Source organism: Falco punctatus, assembly GCF_963210335.1.
Source record: "Falco punctatus genome assembly, chromosome: 10".
Taxonomy (NCBI): Eukaryota; Metazoa; Chordata; class Aves; order Falconiformes; family Falconidae; genus Falco; species Falco punctatus.
In genome coordinates, this window is record NC_137590.1 from 17270398 (window position 1) to 17292766 (window position 22369).

Below are 22369 nucleotides of genomic sequence, written 5' to 3' on the forward strand. Positions count from 1 at the left end.
AATCCAAATACACTTGAAGCCATTCTCTAGAAATTTTCACCTCAAACACTGCTGTGCTACCAGCGACAGCGCACACTGCTGCTCCTGAAAGGGGTTTCCTCCCTTGGAAGATCAGGCATTCAGCTGATTTCTTGGCAAGAGCCAGTATTTCAAAGATTAGACTTACGGAGTTGAAACAGACCTCCCTCAGAACACATTACTACAAAGCACACTTGCTTCATTTCTCTGAAGTGAAGATGTTTAATAAGGCTTTCCCCATGATTTCTCCTTTTTACTTCTTCCTCTACTTCAGTGTGCTTGTCTAACAGATTCATCGCATTTTTACATGCCGTGAATACCCATGTACCTCCAAAACCCCCCACCGTTAGGAGAAGCATCAAATATTTACTTTGAGGTAGAACTCAAAGTAATACAGACCTAGAGCTCTTAGTTTAAAACCCTTATAATTCTAGGCCCTCCCAACAGGGGACACAGGTCCCTGGTGCAAGGGTCAGAGCTGCACCAGAAAACGTGTATCTGTAAAGTATTCAGCTGTACTAGCAGCTGGAGTCAGCACTCGCCAAGGCTTTGCCTGAATCTAAAAAAGCAAAATATTTTTATAAATTTTTAATTTAAAATTTTTTAATAAATTCTACATCTTTCTCACACCGAGTTTCCTTTTTCCTTCACAAACAGCCTTCTGATGAATCCAGCCTGCCTGTCAAAAAATAACAAAAGAAAAAAACCCCAACCATGAAACCAAAAAACCACCCCAAATCCACTAAACACAGACAGCAACTGGCTTGGAGAGAAGAGCAGTGCTTCCTCCTCCCGCTGCTTTCCCGTCACACCCAACGTGGTGTTACAGGTAATCACAAGCCTGTCACTTGGAAGCGTTGCAATATTAATGGCATCTGAGGATTCCTCCCAAAACTTCCGCTGTTTGGCAGGAAGCAACAGGACTCACATGCACATTTCGATCAGGAGCATGGCTGTCCTTGTCTCTGTCACCAGTGGAAGGAGTTAGGAGATGCCTACCTCTCTTAACTGACTACACGGGGACCTTACTATTTCTCAGTCCTGTCTTGGGTACCACATTTAGCCTGATTAAATCCAGGCCCTGCGGATGAACACAGCGTTAACCCTCTCTTCTCACAAATGCCTCTCCACAGAAAGCCACGCTCCTTGTTCCTCCGTTAGTAGGATTTGGCTAGTGGCGCAAAGCAGCAAAAGAAACAAGATAGAGGGAATAAACATTGCTATTACAGATAATCAGGCTCTGCTCTTCCAACAAAAAAGGACGCAGCTTTAATCTTGAGACTGAAACACAGAAAATTTTAAATTAGAAAGGCTGTAGTCAATTCTGCATTTAAAACTGTATCAAACTTGTCAACACCACTAGCTCTGCCTAGCTGCAATTTCTCTGGAAATTTTGTTCCTGTTCTCCCAGAAGATGCAGGGAAAATGGATTATAGGCCAACATCCTGTTATTTTGCTGCAAGTGTCAACAGTGGTGATGGACACCAGTACGTAACAACTCAGACTTCAGGAGGACAAAAGGATACATGAGAGACAACAGGCATCGAGACACCCCCAATGCAAATCAAAAAGAAGCACCAAGCATTTATTTTTCAAATCAGCTGCTGCAAAACAAATTCTAGGTCTTCCTTTCAGCAGAGCCTGCCGGCCAGTTGGCACAGACAACCTCGGATTAAGATCCAGTGCTGCTGTCTTTTGCCGAAATGACTTTTTATGGGGAGGCAGCAACAGAAGCTACAACTTGGCAAAATAAGTATGCCAAGAAATGCCCCTGTGCTCCCGCTCCCGCTGCTCTACAGTACCGATGTTGATTATTATCCACCTCATTCCACAGCCTCCAGAGAAGTTAGCTTTGGGAACTGTGTGGATGCCTGCATCCTACAGGAAGTCACTCAAGGGAGATGGGGAGCATCCACTTGGCAAAGCCCTACCGATCCTTCTGTCTTTTGGCTCCCGAGTTCTTCCTACCTTGAGCTCTCCCTTAAGTCCATCACTGATAAGCAGCTTTCATCCTGAGGTGCTTTCACCATTCTGCTGATTCTGCCCAATAGCCATTCAACTTAAAGAGTGTCCAGGGCAGAAAACTCAATATAGATTTGAGTGATGGTACACAGGAGGTATCAAACATCCTTCAACTTTAAGATTTTTGAAGAAAACACCAGTCACTGGGAGAAGGGGCAAGAAAAGGAAACCTGGGAGGAAACTAGCTACAGAGCTGTAGCTGTGTTATTGTTTAGACAATCCCAAGACAAAAGTCTGGGCACGGCTCTGCTTCTTACAAGAGTTTACCCCAGTAATGCTCCATCTCTGCTCAGCATGCTAGTCAGCATGGATTCCCATTTCAGACATGCAGCAGCAACATTTTCTCATTCACACTCTTAATTCTGCCCCTGGAGCACTGCACGCAGGGTTACCAAACCAGCAAAATCATCTCTACCTCAGAACCTGTATCATATTTTCCTACGTATACCAGCCCTGCCATGAACTGAAACATAAAGGATAAACACCAAAGCTTGTCTGCTGTCTCCTAGACCAGGAGGTAAACTCACCCTTACGAGTCTCAATTCCTCCCTATATCATAGATCCACTTTGCAGGCAGGATACCCACAGGAGGCCAGAGATACTGGCACTCACTGTCTCGTGCTTTGTTTCTTTCTTCATCTACAGCTGTGTCACTCCCTGGCCCCACAGCATTTTCCTTATAGGAGACCGTCCCGAGAACAGGGTGCTTACTGCTTCTTTTTTACATCACTGGATGCACAACAAGTGTTAAGAATGTGTCAGGGTAACTGACAGCAAGCCGACAGGGGCCTGAGCACTAAATACACATATCGCATGGCCAACACCTCCCTGACCTCCTTTCCGGGCACTGAAGGAAAACAAAGTCCCAGGCACAGATCAATTACCCATTGCAAAGAGCAGAAAGGGAAAGTCTGAACCAACTGCATTTACTTCCTGACGAACAAGCAGTTACTTCCTTCATCCCGTGACTCACATGATCATGTTGCATCTGTCCACCGCTCTCCTACCCCCAGTTTGCCTAATAACCCACGTATGCAGCGGCTAGGTTGGTCTGTGTTTTGGGAAAGATAAGCAGGTAGCCAAAGAACGGGGACCCAAGTCACCACTCCCCACGGGAAGGGTACGCAGAGGTAACGCTAGTACAGGTGCCATTTTGCAGATTCAGCAGCACTGCTGCGAGATGCTGCTGTCCTCAGGTTTCATTGGGGATGAATGGTGGAAACCCTCTGGAAGGAGAGCTGCTTGCTTCTGCTGCTTACAGCACAACTTATAAAAGGCTGGTTTATGCCAAGTCTACAACTGGTGTATTGCTGCGCACCAGCCCTGCTCTACCAGCAGCTCAGAAATCCACTCGACAACTCTCAGAACTGGGAGTTGTTTGGTACTCCCCATCTACTTGTACCAGCCACGCTTGTTCAGATGTTCAAGCTTTTATTTACCAACGCTCTTTCACCCTGCAGCTCAGAGGTAAGCTTGTTGCAGTAACAGATTCCTCACTTTGACATCACAACAGTAACAAATATCCCTGCCTTGATATCTATCCTTGATGCATAGAAAAATAAAACTTTCAACTGTTACAAATTAACAGTTTGTTGATACTAACAAGAAATTTTCTAAACTTTGATTTATGAAGTATTTGAAAGCATCTTACTAATCCTGAAAAGTAGACACTTTCAGAAAATAACCTACCTACAAATAAGTGAAAAGAAAATAAACTATGAATTATTAAGTTACAAAACAATTAGGAGAATAAATGCACCACTGCATATACACATCTCAGACTGCAACTTAAGATTTAACATAGGAACCACACAACAGATAAGGCACTGAACATAATTTCATAATGACACAGACAAAAATGAAACTCAGGGGAAAAAAAACAAAACAGTGTAAACCTCTATCCAAACGGCTCCCTCCTGCCAAAGAGTTGTGAAATTGTACATATGGGACACAGGAAAATTGTTTTAGGAGTCAAAGTAGGTCTGGGCAATCAGAGTTATTTAAATTCAGCACATTTTTATAAGGTTTGACTTTAAGTAATGACATTTCTCTCTCAAAACACTGACAAAATCTTAAGGGAAAGCAATCGTTACCAAAAGAGCATGAAGCTTTAAGAATGCAAATAAAGAAGTATAATGCAAGCTATCAATGCCACAAAACCATGTTGTACAACTACAGTCTTAAAAGTTTTCCATCTTTTTTTAATCTGTGAAACCTTACAGTTTTTCTAGCAGTTAAAAATGGACTGCTGAAGAGCCGGCTTGTATGTCCAACCCATTTCCTTCCAGAGCCATTGAAGAAACAGCTCCCTGAGCTCCCCTCTTCCCTGAGCCTTCAGATTGCAACCTGAAAGCTACTGTGGTGGGAGAATGGCTGCAATACCAACCACCCACAACGTGCATTAGAGTAGCCTCATACAAAAAAAAAAACCCCAACTACATATCATGGAACAAATCATTCAGATAGTCACACATGGAATACTTTTTTTAGATATTCACTCATGTGGAGAACTGTTTCTAATGCGCGGTTTCTATAACCATGTGCTGAAGATGTATGTAAATACTGCTGGCATCAGCCTCTAGCCCACACTGTGCAAAAAACCTTGGATTTCCAAGGAGGTGACTCTCCACACATGTGGCACTACATCTCTTTCAATCACAACTGTACATAATAAAGGCTTCATGTGGCCCTGTGTTACCTCTCCAACAAACCCTTCTTTCCACCTTTAACAGCACTACTACACAGCTTGCTACCTGCGTGCACCTAAAGAATTACATTTGACCTCATTCTTATAATTGCAAAAAAGCATCAATACCAATGTAAAGTCGCAAAACTAAAACATGCAAGAAAAATAACTTGCATAAACAAGGTCCGCACCTAGTAAGTTTCAGCTGCATGACACAAGCACAGCAACATTAGACACAGATATTCAGTGATCTGAGTGTTCATCCATGGCATATTACACTTGTACAAATGCTTCCAACCCCACTCTCTTTCTTCCTACTGCGGGAGAAGTACCTTCTTGCAACCTGCAGCTCTAAAACCTCAAAGACAAAGCCTGTATGCTTTGGGAATGCAGTGAGGCAGGGGCTCTACCACTAAGCGCAAACCTGGCATCTTTATAGTCAGCCACTACTCCAATGCTCCCTCCTGAGCAAAACCTCCTGGTTTGGAAACTGTAATTGATTGAAAGATTTCATTCAATCTCTTAAAAGTGGCTACTAAACAGCAGAGATAGAATCTTACAAAAAGGTGGACAGTCAGAAACTGCTTTAGCTGTAAAAGTAAATTGGAGAAACACGTTTTGTTTGACTGCTTATGTGACTTTAAGTCACCGTAAGCACAGAACTTTCAGTCCAGTGATGGAAAGACATGAAGTGTATTCATTAAGTCCATATTCAAATAATTAAAATTATTCAGGCCTAACTAAAATGAAATTATTCCCACAAGAATATACAGTGTTATGGGAAGTCAAATGTGAATTATACTACACAGACTGACTCTAGCTACATGAATTTATTTATAAGCTGAGATTAAATGTTCTACTTATGTAATATTTCTACAGAAACACATTAGGGAAATATTGCAATTGCATGACTAAGCAGGCAAGACAGGAAATACAATTGGTAGAGCTGACTTTGCAACTGCCTTCACGAACACTAGTATGGTAAAAATCGCATACTAAAATCTGACACAATAGACACCTTCGACTTTAACCTTCCCGTGATCTTCCCATCAGACCTGCACAGTCAGACCTTTGTGCCTGCGCTCCCAAGTTGATAAGCAGAAAAGCCCTCTGATTTCATGGCACTGTACAGAAGAATGTGAAACTTGGCAAGTAGCTTCTCTGTTATAATTGACAGCACAAATTTAGCCGTGATCGCACCCATCACCCCAAGGTTGCTTTACCTACAGTAACACTGGTGGTTTTACCTCAAAATATAATCCCAGACACAAGGTAACAAAACTTATGAACAAACTTCGGCACAGCAAGTTTTTCATTTCTCCGACAGATGAACAGGATGTGTCACCAGGTACACCTCACGTGCACAGGCCATTTGTCCTGTATAGAGGCTAACAATTACGGCTGAGCTCACGCAAATTTAATATCCTACACTGGATTTAGTATTTTACAGTAAAGGGTAACAGTAGAATTTAATTCTGCATGGTGATTTGCAGAACTCACACCAGTAAATGCTAGCACTCAAGTCAAAGCCTTCACCAGAACCACTCAGCAGCTTTACTGGATTTCTCCCCCAGCCCAGCTTCATCCAGGGGTGAAACGACAAATGGTATTTTACTTCCCAGAAGTATGGAGGACTCCTAGCTACTAAAAACCCTACCATGCAAGCAAAGCCGCAATTTGCTTACACCCGATTAGGCTTCTTCAAACATTTTATGCTAAGGGATGAAAAGAGGGGAGTGGGAGGGAAGCTCCTCTCCTGGGTAGCACATGATCTGCCTGAGGAAGACACTTTATTTAGTCTGTTTCTATGTCTTCCCCAACAAGCACAAGCACACAGCAAGGACTTTGTTTAGCGTGCAGCTGGGACACAGAAGTACAGCTTTCTCACCTCTGTGTTTTTAAAAACTAAACAAGAAACAAACACACACACACACACAATCACCAAGGCAGACTTCCTTCAGGCTAGAAGTAGTCACCACTTCTCAGTGCCAATTCCCATGCAAACGTTCATGCCATCCATTTTGGCTACAAGTCTAATCATAAAAAAAGAGCCCAAAACATTTATTAAGTCCTTTTGCCACTCCCACATTCGAGGACAACTGAATCTCTCAGAGCACAAAGTTAAAATCTAAAATGGCTAGAGTGCAGACATCCACCAAACCTGGGAAATTTCAGACTGATGTTTGTCATTTCCAAGCACATCCCAAGAAAATGGGGTAAAAGCGGGACTATTCTGCCTGTTTTCCACCACTATATGTAAACATTTCTGCTTAAGGGTATCCTAAACACTGAGAATCACCATTAAAAGGTGTTGTTAACATTATACACGTATGAAGTGACAACACCGTGCCTTTTTGCACATTTCAGCAAATTTGCTTTGACCTAAAAGGCTGAAGGTCTTACAACACTCTGTGCACCCTTTATGCTGTAAGAGGTAAACGCACACATCAGTTAATGTGCGTGGGGTGTCTGTGCTATACACACATCAGTTAATTCTGCTTTGGTCTGCAAAAATACACCTTGCCAGCTAGAACTGATTTCAACACCCAAATGGAATAAATCTATAGACTTATAGGAATAAAGTTAGAGAGTTACAGAATTACAAGAATAAAGGCAACCTTCAAGACACAAATGCCTGAAGTCAGAACTAAACAGCTCCAGCAGAAAGTTGAATTCGTTTGCACAGGTGTATGACCGTCTTTCCTCACTATTTCATTCTGTGACAATTCTCTAGTACCAGATCAAAACCAACAGTACACAAAACCTTTTACTTGGAACTGCTTCAGAAGTCTTTTTTTTTTTTTTTTTTTTTTTTTTTACAAGAAGCTGTTAAGTAGACACAGAGTTCATGTAGCTCACACTGGAAGAACAGAAAAGTTCCGCTCCTGGTCACAGATCCCCACAGTTGGACTTTCTTGATTTAGACCCATTAAGCCTGTCCCTTGCCTTCAAAAGTTTTCTTTTTCACCCCTAAAGACGTAAGAAATTCACAATCCAATAAAGCTAGAAAAGGACGAGCGTAAATATTTGAATACTCCTACTTCCACACGTCTTTCATGTGTCTCTCGAGGCCCTACACCTGTATCTGTGCCAGCAGTAGGACAGATGCGAGCCCAGGCTTTGCCAGCTACTTGGGACCACTGTGCAACAACAGCCATCAAGCTGCGGTGTGGCGCAGCCTCAACTTTTGCTAGCACAGCAATACCCTAGTGGCTATGAGGAAAAGTAAGTTTTTGCACGTTGGGCACGTGTGAACATCAGCAGCAGCTTATCGCAGCTCCATGATCTTGAGAGAGACCTTGGAAAGAAACTGCATGTCATCAAGAAACAAAATGTTCTTTAAAAAGAAAGATCCAACAGATGTTTGGCTGCCTTCGTGGGAAAGCCCTGACCTTCTGGGTGGAAAACAACAGGAGGAGGGAATAATTCAGCACTTACCTTTACCAGCCGTTTTATCCGTGCACCTGAAAAGATACATAAGGCAAGTATGAGGGACACCGTTCAAGGCATGGCGGCGGGGACAAGAAACCGAAGGACGTGGAAGGTGAGCCCCAAGACCCGGTAGCGGGCGGACCCGTCGCCCGGCTCACACACCGCCGGTTTCGGCCCTCGCCCAGAGAAGGCCGGAGGCTCGCACCAGCCCCAGCCCGGCCTCAGGCGGGGGGTCTCTGGCTGGGCTACCCCTCCCGCACACGACTGCCCGCCGCCCCACCAACCCAGAGGCAGCGAGACGTGCCCCCCCTCACGGGAAAACCGTCCCCGCCGCCCCGGCACCGAGGCTTCGGGCGTGGGGAGCCCGAACAGGCCGGGGGCGGCGCGGCGGGCACCTGGCAGCCCCGGCCGGCCGGCGCTGGAGGCTCGGCGCGGCCCGAAGGCCACCCCGCCGCGGCGGGCCTTGCCCAGGGACCGGCCCGGCCCGGAACAAAGAGGCGGAGGCGCGGGCAGCCCACGGCGGGAGGCGGGCCCCGGGGCCGCTCGCGCGGGGTGGGACGGGACGGGACAGGACGCGGCTGCGCCGCCAGCCCCGCAACCCCGCGACGGGCAGGGGCCCAGCGCGGTGCCGCAAGGCACTCACCCGACCCGGGGGGCCTTCTTGGCGGCGGGTGGCGTCTCGGCGGGAGGTTGCTCGGCGGCGGGCCGGGCCCCAGGGCTGCTCCGCCGGCGCCGGGGATACTCGGCCTTACGGCGGCGGGAGGCGACGGCGGCTCCCCCTTCGGCCGAGGCAGCGGCGGCCGCGGCCCGGCCCCGCTCCCGGCCGCCCCTCAGCACCCGGCTGCCGCCGGACTCCTCCCCCTGATCGGCGGCGGGCGGCGGTGGGCGGCGGCGGCCCGTGGACAGCGGCCTTTCTGCCGCCGCCGGCGGGCCCTGGGCGCGCGGCTGCTCCTCGGCGCCCCCCGGCTGCTCGGTGCCCGCCGGCATCAGGGCGGCGAGCGGCGGGGCCGCGGCGGCTGCTACGCGCTCCTCCCCCGCTCCCGCCCGCCGAGCCACGCCACGCCCACCCCGGCCGCGCCTAATCACTGCCCACTGCCCACCTTCACGCGGCACCGCCAGGCGACCCACCCCCTGCCCGCGCCCACCAATCCGTGACCAGGAGACGATGGGTAACCCCGCCCGCCACCCTGCCTCCCCTCGCCCCGCCGCCTACCGCTCCACCTCCCACCGCCCTCCCGCCTTTCTCCACCGCTCTCTCGCCGCCCGACCAATGGGCGACCCGCCCGCGTCGGGACCCGCCCCCCACTGCGGCGCGGCCAATGAGCGACGCCGCTCCCCGCGCGCTCCGCGCCGCGCAGGCGCTGCCGGGGCCGCCGCGCTCGCCCGCCCTCTCCTCCCCCGGTCGGCCCCGCCGCGGCGCCCACCCGAGCGCGGCCCCTTCGGCTGCCGCTCCGCCGGCCCCGCCGCCCGGCTCGCCCGTCGGCCGCCCGGCCGCCGCCTGGCCCTCGGCACCGCCGGGCTCCCTACCGCCGCCGCTGCCTGCGCCCCTCCGGCTGCCCCCGGGTCGCCCTCGCCCTGCGGGCGAGGCCTGGCAGGAGGAAGACGCTCGTCCCCCGCCCCGCGCGGGGCCGCTCCCTGCCGTGGGGCTGCGGCGCCGCTCGCGGTCCCGGCGAGGCCTGGCGGCGTGGCCCGCTTTTGGCTGTCGCTTCTCCTTTAAGAAAAAAAAAAAAAAAACGCCCCGTCGGGCGGCGGGTGAAAGTCGGTGACAAAATGGCGGCCGGCGCAAAGGGGGCGGGGTCTGCGGCGGTGGCCACGCCCACTTCCGACCGGGCTCCGCGCATGCGCGCTGCCTGCCGGGAGGTGTAGTTCCAGCTGGTCGGAAGCGGCCGCGAGGCATGCTGGGAGCTGCGGTCTGCCCGGGCTGGGCCTGCTGATCCGCCCTGCCGCGGCCTGCCCGCTGGCGGCCCCGTGGCGGCGGGCCAGCGTGCCCAGGGGTACAAGCAGTGCCCCTGCGCCCGCAGGATCTCGGTGACAGACGAGCACGACCGTTGAGTCCTGTGCCTGGGAGTGGGCCACAACCCGCAGGGCTGCGGGGCGGCCTGTGCCGGCATGGCCCCCTATGCCGCCCACCTGCAGGTCCGGCGTGGCTGCGAAAATAAAAGGGAGTTCAAAGAGCCTGAGGCATTTAGCTGGTAAATCATGTTTGTTAAACTGATACCCATCGGTCGGCCTTTTATTTCCTCTTGCTTTTGAGTTTCAAGTCCTAAGCTTTATTAAATAAGGCTAGAAAACAAGAGTGCATCCAAATCTCCATTCCTCGGTTCGTGAGAGTGCTCTAACAAAGCTTTTTACTGTGGAGAACCGCATACGGTCTGATTCCTCTTGGCAAAAACACTGGGCTGTGGAGAGAAGTACATCCTAACACGAAAGTTAAAGAATTAGAAAAATTTGAGACACTCACATGGTTCCTTCTGTCAGTTCCAGACCAAGGCCATAGGCTGCCGACCCAGCCTCCCACAGGTGCTGTGACAGTGTGCTTTCTCAGCAGCAGCATTTTGTAAAGGCGATATGCAAACCTTCTCCAGCATTGGTTACCTGAGTGGTTTGAGACTCATTTTCAGTCCAGACACAGTTTGGCTGGTCCTTACTTTTTGTCAGTCCAATGTCAATCTGTTAGTTTTCTTTCAATTGAAATGTTTCTCTTCTCAAGAAGGAAATCTCAGCTAGAATTTAAGTAGCGTCTGCTACTGCTGTTTGCATTGTAAGCAGCTAAAAATAGTCTTTCCCTCCCCAAGGACCTGTCTAGCTGGAAAACTGATTGACATCACTTTTCAAACTAACTATTCTGCAGCATTAACCCATATTCTCTGCTATGAAATGACTTTGCTTTTATTCTTAAATAAAATTATTGTATTTCACACTAGAGAGTCTCAATGCGGGAAGTTACTCTCAAGTTCCTGTCATGATTGCTTTTTCCTTTGTAGGCAAGGTAGAGTGTTGCTTAATTCTTGTTAAAATAGTCTGGTGAAACCACTGCGCAGAACTACGGGTCAGATCAGGATGTGGCTCAGCCAGTTGCATCTGCTAGGCTTGTGTTTTGCAATGGGAGATTTTGTAATGCGAAGTTACAGTTCCAGATGCTTGTTTACACTAGGGCTCACATTATCACTGGAGGGGGAGAGTAAATCACTGAGAAGTCTAAAAATAACCCAAAACCTTTCACAGACAGGAAAGTTCTGTTGTTTGCAGAAAGGGAAGTGTCTGACACAATGATCTCTCAAAATAACCATCAGGGAGTGATACAAGCAGTGCCTCACTTTGTCTTTTGGGTAGCTCTCAGTATTGCTTGTCTCAAAACATACCATGGGACTCACAGCTTAGCGTCCCACGTGGCTTTTCTTGAGATGGTGCCCTGCTGGATGTCCATACTGTGGGCAGATAACAAAAGAGCTGTCACCAACACAGAGTGTCAGTAATTAAGTGAACCTCGGCCTGCCAGCTTGGTACAAAGAGGCTTAATTCAACCCCATTCCACTCTGACAGTGCAGATGGGATCAGCAGCGTGTGAGAACAGGTGGCCAAGAATGCGTCAGCGTGGCCTGTGCAGCAAGCGTTCATGCCTCAGCTGTGCAGGGTGCAGCTCCCGCTACCCGGGAGTTCAGTGGGCCCACAGAGAGGAGGGAGGGGACCCACGGAGGGGATGGACTTGGCAGGCGCAGGCTCAGCCCAGTTGTCAGCAGAGCTCATGGCTGCCTGTGAGGGTGTTTACAGGTTCTGACTGCAGAGCCTCTTCCAGGTGCTGATGGATGGTTGCATCCTGCTGGTCTGCTGCCACAGAGAACTTTTTAATGCCACTTACTTTTATATGGCCTTGAGGTGATCCTCTCCATTGCCAGGATCAGTAATATTTCTGAAGCAGCCACTTCTTGTGCTTCTGGGCCATTTTGTGGCAAATCGTGTATCCAGAGGCAGTGCAGCGCTTGATTGCAACCCTTCCTTCCAGGATCTCCTGAAAGCTTTCCCCATGAGGCGTGAAGCTGCACTCGGAACTGGGGCTCCTCTTGCCTAGCAGTGCTAGAAAAACACCTGAGGCTTATTTGGCTTTATCTGGAATAGGTTATTTTTCTGAACAAGCCTCTTCCCTGGGGATGAAATGGAGGAGTGGCAGAAGAGGCAAAGCCAGAGAGTACAGAAGTGAGTTCAAACAGATACCCACTGTTTGGGAGGTGTGGCAGACGTAAGAGACATTGCAAGAAGTGCCACGCATCCACAGAAGCAGCAGGGAGCCGTGGGCTCTGGCTGCATGGCTCATAACTTTTGCTCCCAAGGCTTTTATAGCATCCTTGAAACCCCAGGGCTGCCCACACTCAGGAGCCTAGCAAGGATGTGGTGACTCTTGCAAGCTTGCACTGGGCTAGCAGCCAGGGTGTCGGAGGTGTTATCCATGCACCTACAAGGTGATGCCTCCTGCAAAAAAACAAGCAAAAGCACAAAGGACATGTCAAGCCACACACCACCTCCTCTGCACGTGGCATCTAGGGATTAATAACCTGGCTCTAACGAGTGTGCGGCAGGGGTGTTGCGGTGGGTTGATAGACCAGCAAGGGGGAGGGCGCCAGCAGCAGTGTGGGGGAAACCCCTGTCAAAGCAGGTTGGAAAAGCAGCTCTGGTGGAGAAAATGGAGCTGGAGGGTTGTGGTGGAACAGGTGGAGCATCTTGGTGCCCTGCTCCCCTGCCATGTTATCCCAGGTGTCTACATCTCAGGCGTGGGGAACGTTTTGATTGCAGACATCGTGGCACTGCCATCCTCTGCTATTCCTCTGTCTACTAGTGCAACAAGTATGCCAGTTCTTTACCTCTCCCTGCTGCAGCAGCTTCTGCTTCATCCTCCAGCCCAGATTACCGACCAGTCCCTTGAAGCTGTTCCAATATCCACTGGCTGCTCTCAGTAGTGCCAAAAGATTTCTCTGCTTAAAGGCTAAGCCATAAATGTCACTGGATCCCCCTCACAGGGGTTGGGCATTGGTGGAGGCACTGGGGATAACGGCAGTACCCATGGGTCTGTCTTCCCAAATGGTTCCCAACAGTGAGGGACCCGCGTCCGGGGGGGCAGGCAGACAGCCACCTCACCTTGCTGGCAGAAATGCCTGCGTTGCCCCTGCCTCAAGGCATGCATTCAGGTGCTCATGGGCTCATTGCCTGAAACGGCTGCATGGGGAGCTCAGAGACTGACACAGTTTTGCTTGGAAGAAGCAGAAAAGTTCCAATGGTGGGTAAATCACACAAATTGCCAGCACAAAACAGCACTGCGGTCTGCTGCTGGGTGTTGTGCCTGGCTGGCGGAGACGTGCTAAGTGCATGTATCCTGATGCCTGTAGGGTCAGGGCTGAGCTGTGCCCAGCAGCCGCACACGTGGTACCTCTGGGAAACCTTTAAATGGCCAAGGCATCAACGCAGGGAGAGGGTGGCACAGCCACCAGCTTCAGCAGTGCCACTGCCGCCTGCGCCGCTGCAGTGAGCCCAGTCCTTGTGCTCACACCGGCTCTAAGTGACACAAAGGGATTTGCTGTTACCTGGAAATCAAGAAGAGGTTCCAAAAGCATCCTACCAAAGGGCAAGGCTGTGTTAGAGCATGCCAACACTGTGAGTCCTGTGCCTGCTTCCACCACACCATCACAAATGCATTTCCACCCAGCACAGCAATGCCATCCCTTGCCACATGAAGCTGGTAGCTTCTGGAAGGGGCCTGGGTCTGCAGGACACATGCGCTCTGGATTCCAGCTGAGAAGTCCAAGGAGCTTGGCTGGTTTTATGAGTCAGGAGCTCCCTGGAAAACCTGCTGGCCAGTTTCTTCCCTCTCCGGCCCCAACCCAGGGCTGCTCTCGGCCCCCCTTGCCCCAGCCTTTGCCACCGCATTCCGCCTGCTGCCTTTCACACGTGGCGCACAGCACGCAACCCGCAAAGGAAGAACCTCAAGCGACAAACCCCAGCCCTGGGGGCGGAGGCGAGGCTGGAGAGCGGAACTGAAAGCCCGCACAGCCCAGTCTGCCCGCTCGCTGCCCTGCAGGCGCTGCCCCAGCTCCCCGGCCGCGGGGACCCTGTGCTGAGGCAGGATGGAGGATTTAGGTAAGCCACCCCCCACCCAGAGCCAGGCTCGGTGCTGGATCATGCCTTCCATGGCTTGGAGGAGCCTCGTCCTTTGTCTTCCTCAAGGTCAGGTGGGGATGCTGCAGAGGGGACAGCAGGGGAACCATACTGCCTGCTGTACCTCCCCTCCGCCATATCTCAGGGGGCAAACGGGGCCCAGGTGGCTGAGCAAGTGCTCAGCCAAAAATGGAGAGTGCTTGAAGGCAGGAAATGGGCCGCAGCAGCGATGCAATCCTGGCTGCACACAATGGTGCCCAGCAGCCCAAGGGTGTGGCACGGTGTCCGAGGGTGCTGGGAGTCACCTCTGGCCTGGGCTGGGGGAGACGGGGTCAGGAAAGCAGCTGCACTGGGGAACGGAGGGGCATCCCTCCATCTCCTGGTGCCGGTGCAAGGGCAGGAAGATGTCGAGGGACGGCCAAAGTAGCGAGGTAAAAGCGGAAGGTGAAAGCGCTTTGCCGGCCCTGTGGGACACGCCGCCCCTGCGGGACATGCTGCTCTGGGTGCACAGAAAGGATGGAGGCTTAGCTCTCTCGTGCCAGGGCTCATGCTAGGATGAACAGGAGGGCTGGTGGATGTTTCTTTGTAAGCCAGAAATGATGTGCAGGGGAAGCAGGACCCCTGTTGCCAGCGGTCCCCCATGCTCCAGGAAGGCTGCGCAGTGCAGTGGGCACATCCTGCACTGGGGATGGGGGTTGGGGTGAGGGTGCTCAGGGCCACCACAGCCCCTTGGGGCCCTGGCACCTGGCTGGCAGAAGCTGCTGTGCTGCTGCTTTTGCTTCTGAAATTTCAGGAGCGGCATATGACTGCTTGGGGGGTGCACAGGCAGGGGGGCAGCCAGCGGCTGGGGCACCCAACCTGGGTCTCTCCATGCAGATGCTCTGCTGGCAGAACTGGAGCAGAGCTCTCGCCCAGCCCCCAAGGACTGTGTGCCGCAGGTGCCCAGCTCCTGCAAGCAGGATCCTGTCGCAGCCGGGCCCTCAGCCCCCTGCGGCCAGCAGCCGGTTGCCTCGGCAGCCCTGAAGGTAACACCTCAACACGGTGGGGCTGGCAGCTGAGACCCTGCTCAGCAAGGGACAGGGGTGGTGGCACTGGGCAGGCAGCAAAGGGTGCCAGGGCAGCAGCCTGTGGGTTTTGGGCTGCAAGGTTTTGTCCTTCCAGGCGCAGCTGCCACCTCAGGCTCAGGCTCAGCCTCAGAGAGAGGATTTGAAGGCAGCATACAGGTAAGACATAGCAGCGGGAGGGCAAAATCATCTGGGGCTACCATTTCTATGGCTTGGACTCATCCTCTGGGGTCACCTGGCCTCCCACACGTCCCCCCAAATAACAGGTCCTTCCATGAGCTGGGGCAGGGGGGTTGCATCTTGCATCCCTGCAGCATTGCTGGCGTGAGGGCTAGGCTTCTAGCAGACCCCTCCCTGCCACACACGGCCACCCCTGCCAGCACATCCCCAGGGAGGTCCCCTGTCCCTACTGCGGCCTGTGGAGAAAGGGCAGCAACCCATGGGGGTGAAGGACTCCCAGTCCAGGCACCCTCCGGCCAACGGGCTGGAAGTGGCAGCATCCCTCACTCTCTGCCATGCCCAACAGCCCCATACCGGTCCCACAGCCGCTGCTGCCATCGCCCCCACCCACAGCAGCTGCCCAGCAGCTGGACGAGCTCCTGGCTGACCTGGGCCACATGCAGAGCAAGGTGAGCCTCCTTCCTGTGGGAAAGGAGACTGGGGGGGGCTGGACCCCACCCAGCCCTCACCACCCTCCCTCCTGGCAGCTAGTGGCCGTGGGGCAGGGAGCCGGGGTGCCGGCGGAGCCCAAGTCCCTGCTGGACAATATGCTGGGCAGCCTCACGCGGGACCTGCAGGAGCTGGGAATCGCAGCCACACCCGCTGGCGTCTGCACCGCCTGCCACAAGCCCATCTCCGGCAGGGTGAGCCCCCGTGCCCCCATCCTAGCACCCCTCTTCCCTCGGCTCGCAGCATCCCTGGGAGCTGCTCTCACTGCAGCCCCCCACCCCCACCCCCCGCAGGTGCTTACAGCCCTGGGCAAAACCTGGCACCCCGAGCACTTCACCTGTGCCCGCTGCGGGCAGGAGCTGGGGGGCCAGGCCTTCTTTGAGCGGGGTGGGCGGGCATACTGTGAGGATGACTACCACCAGGCCTTTTCCCCCCGCTGCGCCTACTGTGCTGGCCCCATCCGCGAGGTAAGCACCCCCCCCACCCCCACCCTCCCCTGCCAGCCCCCGCCACCAGCCACCTTCACCTTGTGTCTTCCTGCAGAAAGTCCTCACAGCCCTGGACCAGACCTGGCACCCCGAGCACTTCTTCTGCGCCCACTGTGGGAAGGTGTTTGGAGACGACGGTACATCCCGGGGAAGGCTGGGGGGGTACTGCCCCCGTCGCCCCCGCTCTGGGTGTGCCCTGCCATAGCCCTGCCCTCACGCCCACTGCCCCCAGCCCGGGTAACCCCCCCTCCACAGCCCACCCTTGCCTCACCCCGCGTTCCCCCTTGGTCTGCCCCTTGCCGCCCACCCGGCCCCCGCCGCCAGCCTCCCCCAGGCGGGTGCCCACCCCAGCGCCCTCCCCGCAGCTTTCCACGAGCACAGCGGGAAGCCGTACTGCCGCCAGGACTTCCTGGCCATGTTTGCCCCGAAGTGCCAGGGCTGCGAGCGCCCTGTGACAGACGATTACCTGACGGCTCTGCACGGCGTCTGGCACCCCGAGTGCTTCGTCTGCGCGGTGAGTGCCCAGCGGGGACCCAGGGGCGAGCGTGTTCCCGAGGCTGTGCCAGCCTTCCCCGTCTTCTTCCACCCAGGAGTGCCTGAGCGGCTTCGCCGGTGGCTCCTTCTACGAGCTGGAGGGTCGGCCCTACTGCGAGCTGCACTTCCACCAGCGGCAGGGCAGCATCTGCCACGGCTGCGGCCACCCGGTCACCGGCCGCTGCATCACAGCTGCAGGGCGCAAGTACCACCCCGAGCACTTCATCTGCGCCTACTGCCTGGGGCAGCTGCGGAAAGGCACCTTCCGCGAGCGCGGCAACAAGATGTACTGCCAGGCTTGCCACGACAAGCTCTTCCTCTGAGCCCCCAGCACGCAGCCACCCTTCCCGCCTGCCTGCCTGGCCCCAGCACCGTCTGGCTGAGCTGAACGCACCTCGTATTCTTCCACCTACCAACATCTCTCGACCTGAAGCAATAAAACATCTAGCCCTACCTCTGCTCCCCTCGCTGGTGGCTTTGGGGGACAAGGATGCAAGGCAAGCTGGGAGGGCTGGAGGCCCTCATAGCCAGGCACATCCGCTGATGCTCCACAGCACCACAGGTGTACCAGGTCCCCATCTCCCAGGAAAAGCCGGGGCAACTGCCTCAGCTGCCGTTCCCCCATAACCCAGAGCAGAGCGGCCCCAGCCTCCCTGGCAGAGCAGTTTGAGCACCGGCAGTGCTGTGCAGGACGCCAGCACCACCCCAGCCCTCATCACCACAAGCCCACATCCTGCCACCACAGAGCAAAAAGTGCTGCTCTGTGCCCCAGTGAAGTCTTTCCAACAGCAACACAGCTTCAGAAAGAGCTGGTTTGAAGCAGAAGCCAGAAAACTACTTCTAACGAGGTATTTCCACAAAGTTACAGAACTTCTTTCTGTATTTATTTTCACATGCACACATGGCTGAAAGCAAAGTGAGCCCACAGGGTGTTTCAGCCTGGCTCCAGTATTCCCCAGGAAAGGATGCACCTGTTTACAGCCTAGCCCCACTCCACAGGGGTCACAGCAAGGTATCCCAGCAGGAAGCCCCCGTGCTCAGGAGAGGGAGGGCTCTCCCCTACCTCCTGAGCAGCCCCAAGCACCGGGGGAAGGGGCATTGTGTGGAAACCACACGCACAAAAAAAAAAAAAAAAACAAAACCCACCTCTAAAGAGGACAACACATCACTCCAGCCCAAGAAAGGGTTTATCACAAAGCGGCACCTTTTGGAGCCACACACTGAGCACAGCCCTGACCCCAGAAAACATGCTTAGGCCCAACTGCAAAGCCTAAAAGACCAAGGTGGCAGCCTTAGGTAGAAGGCACACAGACACACTTTAAAAACTTTATTTATATAAAAAAAATCATTTTGTTTTAAAAGCGTTACAAGAGTGTGCACAGGAATCAGACAAGGAATGGCTTGTTGCTCCTCGCTCCCCTCCTCCCTAGCCCCACTCCCTGCCAGGGCAGAGGTGGCCCAGGAGAACCAGGGGAGGGGAGGAGAGAAGAGGGAAGCTTTTTTTTTTTGGTTCATTTGGAATTAAAAATTAAAGAAAAGGAATTAGTGTTTTACATATTTAAAGGAAGAGAGAAGAGTTAGACCCCAGAACAAAACCAAACAGAGCTGAGGTGGGGCTGGAGCCAGGGAGGGCTCAGGCAGAGCAGAGAGGTGCTTCTGGGCAGAGCAGCAGGCAGGAGCAAGGCACCAGTTCTGCCTACCACAGCCTCCCTGCTCCCCTTTTCAGGAGTGCCAGACTGGGGAGGGCTCCTGCTCCAGTTTGCAGCCTCCTACCCAGGCTTCCAGTTGCACAGGGAGCCCAAGGGCTCCGCAGAACACCACAGCACTAAGATGTGCTGGGATCCCCCCAAAAAACAGGCTTCCAGCCCCACTTCAGACAGTTAAGGCTCCCAGTGGGGAAAGGAAGAGCTCAGCCCTGCCAGAAGCCTGGGAAACACCCTTTCCCCAGCAAAGAAGCCAGACAGTACAATTCAGAGAGCTATTTCACAGTGGCAAAAGAAAGGCACATGTCAAGAGAAAGTCTCCGGAGGCAGCTGGTGCACGGGGGTGAGAGGGGGGGATCCTGGTCCTCACACCTGGCTCATAGCGTGCCCCTAGAAGCCTGCCTCTCCCAAAAGCCCTGCTGCATCTCCTCCTCCCACAGGGACCCATCGCCTCCCACTTGGGGAGGCACATCCCAAGCCCCCTGCACTGACCATCCTCTGCACATAAGGATCCCTCCTCACACAGTCACTGGGTGGGGATCAGCCACCCCATCCAGACCCCTCCGCAGGATCTAGAACCAGATCTGCTCCTTCCCATACCCCCCACAAAGCCTCACTTAGAGTAAAGCAAGAGAAGTTATTGCTGTTTTTTCCTTCCCCTCATCCCCCCCATGACTCCAGCCCCCCTCATCCTGGTCCCACCACCACCAGGGAGGGGATGCTCCTTTGTCCCCCACAGCCCTGGTTGAAGAGTGATCCTGCACAAAAATATATCCTATAGGCAACAAAACAAAAGACAAAAAAGGCGCCAAGTGAGGTCCCAGTCTCTGTCCCTGCAGACGTCCCCGAGCAGAGGGAAGACGTGAGAGAGAAGGCAGCTCCTGGTCAAGGCAGAGATCTCTAGTCCTTTTGCAGCATCCACACCGGTTGATCCGGCAGTCAGGCAGCAGGGTTTTACTCTCTGGAGGAAGGAGGTGGCGGAGGACAGGGAGGAAGTTATTGGTCGAGGTGTCCCAGAACGGGGAGGTGCAGCGGTCTAGAGGAGGCAGAGTGGCCCAGGTTGCCCCTGGGGGACCAGGCCCAGTCATTTGGCTGGCTAGTTGGCACAAACAGTCCAGCAAAAAATCCAGGAATAAGACAAGGTAAAAGTCGGTCCATTCCACCACAAAGAGTTATATATATATTTATATATAATATATATTATCAACCCAAACTGAGTGGAGGTGGGGATGTCAGCTAGATCTTCTGCTGTGGAGAGAGAGGGAGAGGCATTAGCACGCCCAGTAATCAAGTGAGCAGAGGCAGCATGATCATGGCCCCGATGGATAGGGCAGCGATTGCAGGCAGCAGCAATCAGATCAGAATTTGTTTGGCCAAAGCACCCCTAACAGCAGAGCAGGATCTGTCACCACTGTTCAGATTGGGCAGGACACTGCGGGACATACCGACACAGGGGAACACACAGCGTTCTCCTCCTCCACCTCCTCTACCTCAGGTGGTGATTCCTGCCCCTCTTCCTGCTGCAGACACACAGGGGTTAGTAGGGGTGATAGAAGGGTGGGGTGTTAGCTGTGGGAGCCCAGCTCTCCCCTCCTCCTGCCAGCCAGGACAACTATGTGTCACACCTCCTGCACCCCAGTCCCACTCACTCTTTCCTCATTAGGAAGAGCTGCTCACCATCAATGGTGCTGCCTTCACTGGCTCCATATCTCCGAGGTCACCAGATCGGTCCAGTGTCCTGCTGTGGTCCCTCTCATTGAGTGTGGAATAGTTGTCTGGAGCAGGAAAGGGGACAGTCAGTCATGTCACCTCCACGGGAGGCAACATCATTGCCATCTGAATTTGAGCTCTGCCCCTGCCCAGCATACCAAGGAGGCAAGATGCTCCCATTCCAGTCCCTCTCCTACCTGGTCCCATGTTGCTCATCTGGATCTCCTCCCGGGAGGATTTCTTGTCTGCAAGCATGGGAGAGCAGTAGATCAGACACAGCCCCTGCAGTCACAGGCAGCAGAGGAACCACTGCCTACCCCAGCTAGAGGAGCCCAGACCCAGCACAGTTGACCCAAGGACGCTGCAGGACCTATGCTAACTGCATGCATCACTTCTAGCCCTGAGAAGCCACCTAAAGCCCAAACTGATGGTCTTGTGTGACCAGCTGTGGCCACCAAGAACGCCAGGGCTGAAGAGCAGGGAGGGGACAGTGGCCAGCTGTTCTGGGTACACACCAGGTGGAAGGATGACAGTGGGGAGAGGTGCTGAAGGGCAGGCACATACCGGATTTTTGGTTCCTGTCGATGAGAGGCAAGGTGCTGTCATCAAATGAGTTGCCTCCCTGGGTCCGAGAGACATTGCTCAGGTTCACCTGGAGCATCAGACAGTGACCACTCACATCCTGGCCCACACATTCCTTCCTCATCAGCACATCCCATCCCTCCAGCCCCCAACACCAGGACAGACCCAGGAACCCTCCCACAGCCCCCAAGCAAGGGGCCTGAAGCAACCAGAGGGTGCTCCAGAGCCCACAGCTGCACCCACGTTAGTGGGGGTGGCCTGCCTGGACTGGGTCCGGGCAGCACCCTGCCCCTAAGCAGCAAGGACAGTCCCAGCTTTTGGGAAAGAAACCGAGCCCTGGAGAACCTTGTTCTTCAGCATCTCCACAGTGGCTCTCAGTGCTGCAAACTTTCCTGCCTGTAGATCTGCATGCTTATGTGTGGGACAAAGGGCTTAAAGCTTTACAGAGTGTTCCTTCCTTGGTAGAAACTTCCTGCTGGCCATTCACTGAGAAACAGCAGTTTCTGAACCCTGAAGGGTCTCCAATCCTGCCAGCAAGGCAAGAGCTGAAATCCAATACCGCTGAGCTCCAGGAACACCCTTCTCCCTGCTGCAGGACCCCATCTACTATCCCAGCCACAACAGGGCATCCCCATTCCCCCACCCCCATACCTGGAAATCTGACTTCTTCCAGCCTTCCTTCTCAAGTGGCTTCCGCAGCTCTTTATATCCCCAAACTGTCTGCAAGACTAGAGCGGCTGCTCGGACTTCTCTCTCTGAGCGGTTCCTAAAAGAGGCAGAGGAAGAGATGCTTGGAGACACCCATGGTCTCCAGGATGCTCCTGGAGATGCCCCTCCCTGCCCCTTGCATTATCCTTTGATCACAGCCTACCCAGATTTGTTGATCAGCACCAACTTCTCAATACCCTGTGTTTCCCGCAGCTTCTTGGCAGCCTCAAGGTTGTCTACAATTACTTCATTGACTGTGTTGAGGATTGACACCACTGTGTCCTCAGAGAGGTTTTTGGCTGGGGTCTGCTGGCCTCCAGGCAGGTTCTTCACTAGGTTGGGGATGGCATGTTTACCTGGGAAGGGAAAAGAGCGAGGCATGAGCAAGCAAAGAAGAGGACTGTAAGGCAGAAGGATCAGGGACTGGTGACCAGTTTTGATGTCCCTCTCAGCGGAGCTCAGCACATGCTACTCGGAGAGGAGCAGCTGACAGATGCTGGGCCAATGCTATGCTCACACACTTCCTTGGCTGCCAAGATCAGGAGAAAGTTCCTGCCTAACCCAAATGGATACAGAGAGCACAATGATCCTTCCTCTCCTCCACAGCCC

The 22369-nt window shown here is 53.5% G+C and overlaps 3 protein-coding genes across 17 annotated transcripts in view; 1 reads left to right on the forward strand and 2 right to left on the reverse strand.

Annotated features, from left to right (window-relative positions):
- The window catches only part of ZFP91 (ZFP91 zinc finger protein, atypical E3 ubiquitin ligase), a 26443-nt gene extending 12363 nt beyond the window's left edge, over positions 1-14080 (reverse strand). For 2 of the 4 annotated variants that reach the window (XM_080404488.1, XM_080404487.1), the window contains exons 1-2: positions 8802-9561; positions 8165-8190 (exon numbers count right to left, since the gene is read on the reverse strand). In XM_080404488.1, coding sequence (XP_080260614.1) covers positions 8165-8190; positions 8802-9145 — 370 coding nt within the window. In that variant the 5' untranslated portion in view covers positions 9146-9561. Of the gene's footprint in view, positions 1-8164; positions 8191-8801; positions 9562-9582 lie in introns of those variants that run through there. The other 2 variants (XM_080404486.1, XM_080404485.1) reach the window with 2 other exon arrangements.
- A 51-nt stretch (positions 14081-14131) lies between these two features.
- On the forward strand, positions 14132-17510 carry LPXN (leupaxin). Of its 5 annotated transcripts, XM_080404525.1 has the most exons (9): positions 14132-14284; positions 15179-15327; positions 15464-15525; positions 15893-15995; positions 16074-16229; positions 16329-16502; positions 16579-16660; positions 16889-17037; positions 17114-17510. In XM_080404525.1, the coding sequence occupies exons 1-9, from the start codon at positions 14272-14274 to the stop codon at positions 17378-17380; spliced, it is 1155 nt and encodes a 384-aa protein (XP_080260651.1). In that variant the 5' UTR covers positions 14132-14271; the 3' UTR covers positions 17381-17510. The 5 variants fall into 5 exon arrangements, with proteins under 5 accessions (XP_080260651.1, XP_080260649.1, XP_080260650.1 ...); XM_080404523.1 differs by having other exon boundaries at positions 16889-17510; XM_080404524.1 differs by having other exon boundaries at positions 15470-15525; positions 16889-17510.
- Positions 17511-18356: 846 nt separating this feature from the next.
- Positions 18357-22369, reverse strand: part of CTNND1 (catenin delta 1) — a 31321-nt gene continuing 27308 nt past the window's right edge. For 4 of the 8 annotated variants that reach the window (XM_080404470.1, XM_080404476.1, XM_080404469.1 and 1 more), the window contains 6 exons: positions 21924-22116; positions 21704-21818; positions 21035-21122; positions 20668-20715; positions 20438-20535; positions 19928-20280 (listed from right to left, as the gene is read on the reverse strand). In XM_080404470.1, coding sequence (XP_080260596.1) covers positions 20176-20280; positions 20438-20535; positions 20668-20715; positions 21035-21122; positions 21704-21818; positions 21924-22116 — 647 coding nt within the window. In that variant the 3' untranslated portion in view covers positions 19928-20175. Of the gene's footprint in view, positions 20281-20437; positions 20536-20667; positions 20716-21034; positions 21123-21703; positions 21819-21923; positions 22117-22369 lie in introns of all 8 variants that reach the window. The other 4 variants (XM_080404473.1, XM_080404472.1, XM_080404475.1 and 1 more) reach the window with 4 other exon arrangements.

What these genes read in the sequence shown, in the direction of transcription:
- LPXN (XM_080404523.1), top strand. An exon ending in TTGCCTCGGCAGCCCTGAAG is followed by an intron (nt 15,328 to 15,463) that starts GTAACACCTCAA and finishes TTGTCCTTCCAG; the next exon opens with GCGCAGCTGCCACCTCAGGC. An exon ending in GAAGGTGTTTGGAGACGACG is followed by an intron (nt 16,661 to 16,888) that starts GTACATCCCGGG and finishes CCCTCCCCGCAG; the next exon opens with CTTTCCACGAGCACAGCGGG.